Raw genomic sequence first — 12,815 nt, forward strand, 5'->3', positions numbered from 1 at the left:
TATATATATACATATATATATATATGTATATATATATATACAAATAACAGGCCCTGCAATGAGGTGGTGACCCTGGACAAGTCACCACCTCATTGCAGGGCCTGTTATTTGTGTATATATATATATATATACACATATATATATACATATATATATATGTATATATATATATACAAATAACAGGCCCTGCAATGAGGTGGTGACTTGTCCAGGGTGTACACCGCCTTCCGCCAGGTTGTAGCTGATATAGGCACCAGCGACCCCAAAGGGAATAATATATATATATATATATATATATATATATATATATATATATATATATATATATATATATATATATATACATATATATTGTATGATCTAACAAAAGTAGTGATTATACCAAAGTTGTAAGATTACCAGGAAAAAAACTAGTATTACCGCTTTACTTTTGTAAATATCTTATTTCAATAATTTGCTATTTTAAGTGTGGAAAGAGAAGAAAAAAGCTATTTTCAAAAAACAGAACAAAATTAGGTCATAATACTACAAAATGCACAAAAGTAATATCAAAATTTGAGTGGGATGAATGTGTAATTGTAAAGGAGTAAAACATGTTTTTCATGAAATTGCTAATCTTTTTTTCGTAGCTTCTTTTAAAATGTCACAGGTGTAACGTCGTGATCGACTATTTTACATAAGTTATTTTAACCATGTAGTGATAAGAGGAAAAAGGGGCAAATATCACGGAAATAAAAGAGCAGGGCAAATTGGTGTTATATTTTTTTTAAGAACGTTTTCCCATATTAATTAGTTATAAGGAGAATAAAGGCCGGAATTAATGTTATGATTGAAGAGTCAATAACTATTTCCACGCATTATAGGGACTTTATTCATGAAATGTATTTTTGTTCTTTTTTCGTGCTGGCCAAAATACCCCTTTTGCGTTATGTTGACTAATTATTTCCTCCAATAAAAAGTGAAATATGAGCCTTCAAATTGTGCTAATATCTCCAATCCGGTAATTCAGTGTTTTTAATGTCCTTCTGCAAGTTTTGAGGCGACGTGAGCGGGATAATCTCAATTATTTGTGGGGTTTTTTTTATATTTACAATCGACTGTAAAAGACGAAGAAATAGGAGGAAAAAAAAAAAGACACCTAAACGCTTATTGTTAGTGGCTTGCAATAACCGTGTTGTCCACTAGATGTCAGTGGCGCGCTCCCGCAGGACTCAGCCCAAGGTGGCTGTCACGTGACACCCCCAAAAAAAGTGCTCAGGAAAGTGCTTTGTGGACAAAGTCCTTACTATGACGACTGCAGCAATGACTCACGGGAGAAAAAGAAAATATTTGAGGGGAGGATTTGATATGAATTAAAAAAAAACAAAAACAAAAAAAAAAACTTTGATGAAGGCCGAGAGAGGCGTGAGTGCACCAATCTGCAGAACCGGTTGGTTGGCTTTTTCTCCCCTCTTTTTTCTTCTTTTGCGTGCTTACAAGGAGCCTGGAGTGAAGACTGATGAAAGGTGAAATGTGTGGCCAGAAAGCGTGGCGTCCATTAAGAAGGAAGATGGCTACAAACAAGATGGCGGGGTGTGGATGCAAACAAACCAGCGCGACGTCCCGACTTCCTCTCATCCGTCTTCCCTTGATCCCTGCTTCACAGCGTGTGTTGTTCCGTGGGCGGGTGATGGGGGTGCAGGGAGGGCGGCATCAGGGCGGGCATGGGCGACTGGGGGGTGGCAGGCGGGGAGTGGGGCGGCGACTGGTGTTGGTGATGATGGTGGTGGTGGTGATGGTGGTGGATGGGGGGGCCGTAGTGCGGGATGACAGGGGGCGTGGCCGGCAGCACGTAAGGGGTCGGCGGGGACGGGGCCGGCGAGGAGGAGTAGCCGCCGGCCATGCAGGAATACGCCGAGGTGCCGCCGCCGCCGTAAGATGACAGCGTGGAGGAGGGCGAGCCCGGCAGGCCGTCGGCCAGCGGCTGATTGTAGAAGAAGTAGGAGCACTGGTGGATGAAGCTCTCGATGATTGTCTGGTAGGTGCGGGTGGCGGTCAGGGCGTCCATGGTGGTGAAGTCGGGCCTCATCAGCGTGGGCCAGAAGCAGATGGACAGGTTCTCGCTGGTCATCAGGTTCAGCTTGTTGTTCTGACTCACCCTGTGCGGAAGAACATATAATCATCATTTTAAGGGGGAAAGGTCAAAATGGAGTGCACTGCTTGGCTGCAACCAGCAGGGGCGCTGTTGATTGAACTATTTTGCTCAAGGGAAGGACGACGCTGCGAAAAGTGAAATCTAAGTAAGATTAAAGGCCTACTGAAATGAGGTTTTCTTATTTAAACGGGGATAGCAGGTCCATTCTATGTGTCATACTTGATCATTACGTCGATCTCGGAGGGTGTGTCAGTCGATCTCAAGCCAGGCATTAAAAAATAGACATAAAAATGAGCAATCATCAATCATACCAAGACTTCACTTTCGTCAGTTGTTTGACATTCTTGGCACCCGAGGATCTTGTGATATGACGCTGGCTGCTGCGAGCTCATATTTAAGAAAAAAATCACTAACAGGGCGGACGCAGAGAAACACATTTTATTTCTAGAGACTCCGTACCTGCTGTCAAAACTCTAAAGACCGACTGCACAGTTCCTGTCTTCACCATAAAAGACCTGTTTCATCCTGCCTGTGCTAACAAAATAAGAGTCTCAGAAAGCTAGCAAGCTACGGAGTTTGATGCCAATGTATTTCTCCCCCGCCCTCAGCGACCGCTTTCTCACTTGCTTGCCCACCCGCACACTCACTGACGTCACTCACCTGCTGCCAGACATTAAAGGGCCACACACATATGCTACTCTCATAACAAAGTGTTTAAAAACGAGTATGCAAGTTGGACAAATGAGATGCCAAATCCAACCACTTTCATGTGGTATTGGACAGAAAGGAGGACTTTTTTTTTTCCTCCATTTGAAAATGCGGACGTTATCAGCACCACTGTCTAATTCCAATCAATGCAAGTCATCAGAATCAGGTAATACACCAACTTATATTCTTGACTTCATGAAAGAAAGGAATTTATGTGTGTTAAACATGCTTGTATTATCATTAAACACCATTAACTTGTTAACAAAAATGTCTCTTTCATAAATAAATAAATATAAATTATAAATAGGAATGAGGTAGATCGCCTCGACTTGGTCGATTGAAAAGTAGCTCACCTGCAGAAAAAGTGTGAGCGCCCCTGTACTTGATCATTTCGCGATATTGTCATATTTTTGCCAAAAGGATTTAGTAGAGAACATCGACGATAAAGTTCGCAACTTTTGCTTGCTAACAGAAAAGCCCTGCCTGTACCGGAAGTCGCAGACGATGACGTCACATGTTGATGGCTCCTCACATCTTCACATTGTTTCTAATGGGAGCCTCCAACAAAACAGCTATTCGGACCGAGAAAACAACAATTTCCCCACTAATTTGAGCGAGGATGAAAGATTCGTATTTGGGGATATTGATAGAAAAAAAAAACGCGATTGCATTGGGAATTCAGATGTTTTTAGACACATTTACTAGGATAATTCTGGGAAATCCCTTATCTTTCTATTGTGTTGCTAGTGTTTTAGTGAGTTTAACAATACCTGATAGTCGGAGGGGTTTGTCCACGGGTGTGTTGACGCGCAGTGTCTCAGGGAAGTCGACGGCAGCTTTATGGGCGGCACAAGCTCAGCTGATCTCCGATAAGAAGAGACTTTTTACCACAATTTTCTAACCGAAACCTGCCGGTTGACATTCGGTTGGGATCCATGTCCGCTGTGATCCATAGTAAAGTTTTTGGGATAGTAAAATTTTAAACAAGGAATCACCGTGTGTTTGTGTGGCTAAAGGCTAAAAGCTTCCCAACTCCATCTTTCTCCTTTGACTTCTCCAATATTAATTGAACAAATTGCAAAAGATTCAGCAATACAGATCTCCAAAATACTGTGGAATTATGCGGTTAAAGCAGACAACTTTTAGCTGTGTGTGTGCGCAGCGCTCATATTTCCTAACAGTCCGTGACGTCAAGAGTACACGTCATCATTACGCGACGTTTTCAAGAAAAAACTCCCAGGAAATTTAAAATTGCAATTCTCCCTGGCATCCCTTTCATTAGCCTCCTCTATACGGTCCTCTTAAAGGCCTACTGAAACCCACTACTAGCGACCACCCAGTCTGATAGTTTATATATCAATGATGAAATATTAACATTGCAACACATGCCAATACGGCCTTTTTAGTTTACTAAATTGCAATTTTAAATTTCCCGCCAAGTGTCCTGTTGGAAATGTCGCGGAATGATGACGCGTGTTTGTGACGTTATTGGTTGGAGCGGACATTTTATCCCAGCACCACACACGGCTAAAAGTCGTCTGCTTTAATCGCATAATTACACAGTATTTTGGACATCTGTGTTGCTGAATATTTTGCAATTTGTTCAATTAATAATGGAGACTATAAAGAAGAATGCTGTTGGTGGAAAGCGGTGGATTGCAGCTGCCTTTAGCACCGAAACACAGCCGATGTTTCTTTGTTTGTTGTGAAGCTTTAATATGAAACAGAGCGGTCAAGCGAACATGTTTCTCTAACACGTGTTAACCGGCAGGTTTCGGTGAGAAAATTGTGGTAATAAGTCGGCTTTTATCTGAGACGTGAGTGGAGCTTGCGTCCTCCTGCAGCTGTCAAAGAGGCAGCTACGACTTTTTTAGCTTCCATCAGAGACACTGGCGGTCACCACACCCCTCCGACTTTCAGTATGACTTTATAATCTCACTAAAACACTAGTAACACAATAAGCAGATAAGGGATTTTCCAGAATTATCCTAGTAAATGTGTCTAATATCTGACTCGCTCTCACTGCCCTCGCCTTTTTTTTTCTCTAGTGCTTCACTCCAACTTTCCTCATCCACAAATCTTTCTTTTTCGCTCAAATTATTAAATCGTCGCTTTCTCTGTCCGATTCGCTCTTGCTGCTGGTGGCCATGATTATAAACAATGTGAGGAGCTCCACAACCCGTGACGTCACACGCACATCGTCTGCTACATCCGGTACAGGCAAGGCTTTTTTATTACCGACCAAAAGTTGCGAACTTTATCGTCGATGTTCTCTACTAAAACCTTTCAGCAAAAATATGGCAATATCTGGAAATGATCAAGTATGACACATAGAATGGACCTGCTATCCCCGTTTAAATAAGAAAATCTCATTTCAGTAGGCCTTTAAATATCTCAAATAAGGGTGATATTTACTTATTTTCTATCTGATAAGATAATTCTTCTCACTAAGCAGATTTTATGTGAGAGTGTTTTACTTGTTTTAAGGGTTTCGGTCCTAAATGATTTCAGTAAGATATTACAGCTTGATGATAAGATTTGATGACCTATATTGAGTAAAACATGCTTGAAACGAGAATATCAAGTGATGCCAAGCTGTGTCAAAACAAATTTTTTAAAGTAATAATTTCTTACTTCAAGCACAAAATAAAACATTATGATTTTGACACAATTATGTCTCATAAATTAAAACAGTTGACAGCCGAATGCACTTTGCTGTTTAATTTTCAATGAAACAATAGAAAAGACGTACTCATATAGTAGTACAGTTGGCACCGTACAGTAAACTGACAGTTAATATATAAACATTTCACATGGGACATTTAAAACTATTTTGAACATAAATAGTTCATGTGCATTCAGATACATTTTTCAAAATTACAATAAAAAAATTTGTCCAGAGGCCCGACTGTAAATATATACATATATATATATATATATACACATACATACATATATATTATATGTAGATACATACATATATATTATATGTAGATACATACATATATATATATATATATATACACACATACATACATATATATTATATATATATATACATACATATATGTGTATATATATATATATATACATACACAAAAAAAAAATATATATATATATATATATACATACACACACATATATATAGATACATATATATATACACACACACATACATATATATTCATATATATGTATATATACATGTACATATATGTGTATATATACATACATATATGTGTGTTTGTGTATATATATATATATATATATTTTCCATTCAATATTTCTAACTTTTTTTCTTCATTGCCCGAAAATAAATGTTTTTCTTAATACTTTCCGAAACCTGAGTCCACATTTCGTACCGTATATGTAAAAATGTGTACAGGTATGACAAATAATGTTCCTTGAATTTTATGCATTTTAACGGTAATAAATATCATTAACACATAAATGTACAATTTTACAAGGGAAATACATATTTTAAAAAGTAACATTTATTGTTGTAAAATTGTAAATTTTTATTCTGGCTCATAACAAAAGAGTTAAATATAAAAATATTACCCCTCCCAAAAAAAAAACAATTTTATTTAGAAACTTTTTTTTCTAAATAAATATAAAACATTTCATACTAATTTCATTGAAAAAAGTAATGGCAATATCTTAAGAAAATAAATGTTAATGATTTATTTATCATTAATATTTCCCCTACATTTTATGAAAATATTTTTCTTTTAAAAATACATATTTTAACTACTAAATCCTTGTGACATTATATTTTCTCCTCAATTTTACAAATGATGTATTTATTGTACAATATGACCAATATGGTCATCAGCATGAAAGTAGTCTGATCTCTGTCTATTTTCTTATCTTTTATGTATATATTCCTTAAGGTTTATTTGCACTAAATTTATCTTGGTTTCAAATGTGTATATTAACTACTTTGCAGCACTTTGTGAAACATTTCCTGTTTTTAAACTGTGCTATATGAATAAGTGGATTGGATTTGTATAATATGATGGAGGGGAAAATCTATGCTACATCATAATATCTAAATAAATACAGCACGGAAATAAGTGAATGCAATAAACAGTTTAAATTTGTCAACATATTTTATTAAAAAAAAGTATTGGTTAGCTTTACTGGCAGAACTGTGAAACTATATTTACTTGGACATTAGACAGTGGCAATATACTGCTGATAATTATGCAGTAATATACTGCTGATAATTATGCAGTAATATACTGCTGATAATTATGCAGTAATATACTGCTGATAACTATGCAGTAATATACTGCTGATAACTATGCAGTAATATACTGCTGATAACTATGCAGTAATATACTGCTGATAACTATGCAGTAATATACTGCTGATAATTATGCAGTAATATACTGCTGATAACTATGCAGTAATATACTGCTGATAACTATGCAGTAATATACTGCTGATAATAATGCAGTATATTGCGACACAACTACTCTGGCCCCGCCCACCAACAGAACATCTGCCAGTGATTAAAACGTGAAGCCCATGCCATGCGCTCATCCTAATAATGACACACAGGCCATCAAAACATTACAGGACTTTTCTGGTAATCATGACGCCCAGCGGACTCTATTTCATTCTTTTTGTAAGCCACAACGTTAACGTGTGTGCGTACTTTACTGTACTGTAGCTGCGAGTGAGTCACCCCTCATGTGCCATCACACTCATAACAAATGTGCAAGGCATGCGAACCACAAAAATGTCTCTTGACGAATCCACCTAATGACTATTGTATTGCACAGCAGCAGCAACAACAAGGAGAGTTACAAGAGTGCACTGCTTCGAGCGCCGCTCCTTTAGGTATCAACCTCCAGCGAGGTAAAAACAATGTTTATCCAAGATGAGACTGAGGGCAGCAAGAAGGATTTCTGCAGCAAAGTGGAGACTGTGGAGCATAATACTGCAGCATCCACAGCAATTATTTTTTTTCATGCTTGAAATGAGAAATCATTACTTTAAAAAAGTAGTTTTATACTTGTGAGTGTTGGTGACAGCTTTGCAACACTTGATATTCTAGTTTCTAGCATGTTTTACTCAACATACAGTGGGGCAAAAAAGTATTTAGTCAGCCACCGATTGTGCAAGTTCTCCCACTTAAAATGATGACAGAGGTCTGTAATTTTCATCATAGGTACACTTCAACTGTGAGAGACAGAATGTAAAAAAAAAAAAAAATCCAGGAATTCACATTGTAGGAATTTTAAAGAATTTATTTGTAAATTATGGTGGAAAATAAGTATTTGGTCAACCTTTCAAAGCTCAAAATGGCTCAAAATCTCACGATACATGGCCCCATTCATTCTTTCCTTAACACGGATCAATCGTCCTGTCCCCTTAGCAGAAAAACAGCCCCTAAGCATGATGTTTCCACCCCCATGCTTTACAGTAGGTGTGGTGTTCTTGGGATGCAACTCAGTATTCTTCTTTCTCCAAACACGACGAGTTGAGTTTATACCAAAATGGATACATGGATGATACAGCAGAGGATTGGGAGAATGTGGTCAGATGAAACCAAAATAGAACTTTTTGGTATAAACTCAACTCGTCATGCTTGGAGGAAGAAGAATACTGAGTTGTGTCCCAACACACCATACCTACTGTGAAACATGGGGGTGGAAACATCATGCTTTGGAGCTTTTTTTCTGCTAAGGGGACAGGACGATTGATCCGTGTTAAGGAAAGAATGAATGGGGCCATGTATCGTGAGATTTTGAGCCAAAACCTTCCATCAGTGAGAGCTTTGAATGGTTGACCAATTACTTATTTTCCACCATGATTTACAAACAAATTCTTTAAAATTCCTACAATGTGAATTCCTTGATTTTTTTTTTACATTCTGTCTCTCACAGTTGAAGTGTACCTATGATGAATTTTAAGTGGGAGAACTTGCACAATCGGTGGCTGACTAAATACTTTTTTGCCCCACTGTCGGTCGTCAAATCTCAGCTACAAGCTGTAATATCTTACTGAGATCATTTAGGACCAAAACCCTTTAAACAAGAAAAAACCTTCTAACATAAAATCTGCTTAGTGAGAAGAATTATCTTATCAGACAGAAAATAAGCAAATATCACCCTTATTTGAGATATTTAATCTTACTTAGATTTCAGTTTTGCAGTGCAGCAGCGCTTATTTTAATTATTGGCGGCGTGGCGAGTAGGCACCACGCATTGGAAAAAGGGACATTAAAGAGGACCAGGAGTGTAGCTGGCACCACCTATCAGGTGGACTTGTCCGAAACCCCGTATCTCACTCACTTGCTCAAGTGGCTGATAACATATTTGAAGACCTCATAATTCTCTCTGGGGAAGCAGCGGAGGATGTCCTTCATCGTCAGGAAGCGCTGCTCCCTGTCGTTGATCTCTGAATGGCGGCAGAGAACAAGAGAGGCGAGTTTAGTATGGAGGACAGGACAAATACAAGGTAATGTAACGATGAGGGGTTGTTTGTAGAAAAGTTGGAAGAGGATAATGACTCAGCTGTCAGTATAGAACAATGTTTTTCAACCACTAGTGTGCCGTGAGATACAGTCTGGTGTGTCGTGGGAGATGATCTAATTTCACCTATTTGGGTTAAAATATTGTTTGCAAACCAGTAATTATAGTCTGCAAATGATGTGTTGTTGTTGAGTGTCTGTACTGTCAGGAGCTCGGCAGAGTAACCATGTAGTACTCTTCCATATCAGTAGGTGGCAGCATGTGGCTAATTGCTTTGTATATGTCGGAAACAGCGGGAGGCAGCGTGCAGGTAAAAATGTGTGTAATGCTTTAACCAAAAATAAACGAAAGGGGAGTGCACCTAAGAAAAGGTATTGAAGTTTAAGGATGGCTATGCAGAACAACACTAAAACTGAACTTGCTAAAAAGTAAACAAAAACAGAATGCTGGACGACAGCAAAGACTTACTGTGGAGCAAAGACGGCGTCCGCAATGTACATCCAAACGTGACATGACAATCAACAATGTCCCCACAAATAAGGATACAAACTATTAAAATATTCTTGATTGCTAAAACAAAGTAGATGCGGGAAATATCGTTCAAAGGAAGACATGAAACTGCTACAGGATGTCGGAAACAGTGGAAGGCAGTGTACAGGTAAAAAAAGTATCTAATGCTTAAACCAAAAATAAACAAAAGGTGAGTGCCCCTAAGAAAAGGTATTGAAGCTTAGGGATGGCTATGAAGTACAAAACTAAAACTGAACTGGCTACAAAGTAAACAAAAACAGAATGCTGGACGACAGCAAAGACTTACTGTGGAGCAAAGACGGCGTCCACAATGTACATCCGAACGTGACATGACAATCAACAATGTCCCCACAAATAAAGATAAAAACAACTAAAATATTCTTGATTGCTAAAACAAAGTAGATGCGGGAAATATCGTTCAAAGGATGACATGAAACTGCTACAGGAAAATACCCCCAAATAGGAGCGCAAAACAAGAAGTAAAACACTACATACCGGAAAACAGCAACATTCTGAATAAATCAGGGTGTGATTTGATTAGATTAGATTAGACAGATTAGATAGTACTTTATTTATTCCTTCAGGAAAATTAAAATTTTCAGCACAATCCTATTCAAGATCAGACAAACATTACAGGGAGACAGAACAGGATCGCTGACTGGTCTGCCGGCCTCCAGCGCACCTTACAAAAAAAAAGGTGAGATACCGGTAAACAAGTGGGGGGGGAATGGGAGAAAAAAAAAATGAAGATTAAAATAAAATAAAATTAAAAAAAATCGGTCTAAACCTGGGCCCATGGAGAGGGGGTCCAGACTGAGGCCAAGGGGAAAAAAACCAACAACAACTCATAGCAATCACCTGATGTGACAGGTGGGGACGGTACACCTACTTTGAAGTGAAGTGAATTATATTTATATAGCGCTTTTCTCAAGTGACTCAAAGCGCTTTACATAGTGACACCCAATATTTAAGTTACATTTAAACCAGTGTGGGTGGCACTGGGAGCAGGTGGGTAAAGTGTCTTGCCCAAGGACACAACGGCAGTGACTAGGATGGCACAAGCGGGAATCGAACCTGCAACCCTCAAGTTGCTGGCACGGCCGCTCTACCAACCGAGCTATGCCGCCCCAAGAGACAAGAGCTATATTGATGCATGCTTGGTTATAGTTTAAAGTCATACCCAACAATTTCGACGACTCTTTACTGTCAAAGGGACGGCCTGGCGCAGTGGGAGAATGGCCGTGCGAAACCCGAGGGTCCCTGGTTCAAATCCCACCTAGTACCAACTTCGTCACGTCCGTTGTGTCCTGAGCAAGACACTTCACCCTTGCTCCTGATGGATGCTGGTTGGCGCCTTGCATGGCAGCTCCCTCCATCAGTGTGTGAATGTGTGTGTGAGTGGGTAAATGTGGAAGTAGTGTCAAAGCGCTTTGAGTACCTTGAAGGTAGAAAAGCGCTATACAAGTACAACCCAGGGCTTCACGGTGGCAGAGGGGTTAGTGCGTCTGCCTCACAATAAGAAGTTCCTGCAGTCCTGGGTTCAAATCCAGGCTTGGGATCTTTCTGTGTGGAGTTTGCATGTTCTCCCCGTGACTGCGTGGGTTCCCTCCGGGTACTCCGGCTTCCTCCCACTTCCAAAGACATGCACCTGGGGATAGGTTGATTGGCAACACTAAATTGGCCCTAGTGTGTGAATGTGAGTGTGAATGTTGTCTGTCTATCTGTGTTGGCCCTGCGATGAGGTGGCGACTTGTCCAGGGTGTACCCTGCCTTCCGCCCGATTGTAGCTGAGATAGGCGCCGGCGCCCCCCGCGACCCCGAAAGGGAATAAGCGGTAGAAAATGGATGGATGGAAGTACAACCCATTTATCATTTATTTATTTAACTTTTCTTTTTTTGCGTTGAAAAAATGCCTCTGCATTTTTTTCAACTCAAAAATGTGCCTTGGCTCATAAAAGGTTGAAAAACACTGGTATAGAAGACAGTGATTTCATCCTGTAACAGGACATCATTCATACACGTTATTAAAATGGATGTCACAAGGACCACACACACACACACACGCGCACGCACGCACGCACGCACGCGCGCGCGCACACACACACACACACACACACACACACACACGCACACGCACACGCACACACACACACACACAAGAGAACAAACACACCCATTGCAGATGACATGAACCTCCAGTTGCACACACACAGGGTGTGTTAAGGCCGATGGCAGCGAGAAGTGAGTCAGAAAAGCTGACATCACCAGCCAACAGTCGCTCCCTGTGTGCATGTGAGCAAGGCGGACGCTAAGCAGCAGATGTTCTCGTCCACAAGGCGTTTTTTGGACTCTCCTTGTGTAGCATCAAAAAACACATTTTGGCCAGGTCAAAGTGCGACGGTGTACAAGTGTGAAGGAAATGAAATTGGTCATTTATTAACAAGCATGTTGCACAACACAAACGATGCTGTAATAGCAGTAAAGTGTAAACTTTGAGTTTGTTTTGTTGCCACCGTTATCCAAAACAATTGGGCAAACTATCCATTTTCTACCGCTTATTCCCTTTCGGGGTCGCGGGGGGGCGCTGGCGCCTATCTCAGCTACAGTCGGGCGGAAGGCGGGGTACACCCTGGACAAGTCGCCACCTCATCGCAGGGCCAACACAGATAGACAGACAACATTCACACTCACATTCACACACTAGGGCCAATTTAGTGTTGCCAATCAACCTATCCCCAGGTGCATGTCTTTGGAAGTGGGAGGAAGCCGGAGTACCCGGAGGGAACCCACGCATTCACGGGGAGAACATGCAAACTCCACACAGAAAGATCCCGAGCCTGGATTTGAACCCAGGACTGCAGGACCTTCGTATTGTGAGGCAGACGCACTAACCCCTCTGCCACCGTGAAGCCCAATTGGGCAAACTAGTTCCGTTTAAAATATTTCTATGACGGGAC

The 12,815-nt window shown here is 40.1% G+C and overlaps 1 protein-coding gene across 2 annotated transcripts in view; it reads right to left on the reverse strand.

Annotated features, from left to right (window-relative positions):
- Window positions 1–359: 359 nt before the first annotated feature.
- Window positions 360–12,815, reverse strand: part of arhgap35a (Rho GTPase activating protein 35a) — a 155,277-nt gene continuing 142,821 nt past the window's right edge. For both annotated transcript variants that reach the window (XM_061878628.1, XM_061878627.1), the window contains 2 exons: window positions 9,148–9,253; window positions 360–2,138 (listed from right to left, as the gene is read on the reverse strand). In XM_061878628.1, the coding sequence (XP_061734612.1) occupies window positions 1,640–2,138; window positions 9,148–9,253 (605 nt within the window). In that variant the 3' untranslated portion in view covers window positions 360–1,639. The remainder of the gene's footprint in view (window positions 2,139–9,147; window positions 9,254–12,815) is intronic.

The sequence above is a fragment of the Nerophis ophidion genome, linkage group LG18, assembly GCF_033978795.1.
Source record: "Nerophis ophidion isolate RoL-2023_Sa linkage group LG18, RoL_Noph_v1.0, whole genome shotgun sequence".
Lineage (NCBI taxonomy): Eukaryota > Metazoa > Chordata > Actinopteri > Syngnathiformes > Syngnathidae > Nerophis > Nerophis ophidion.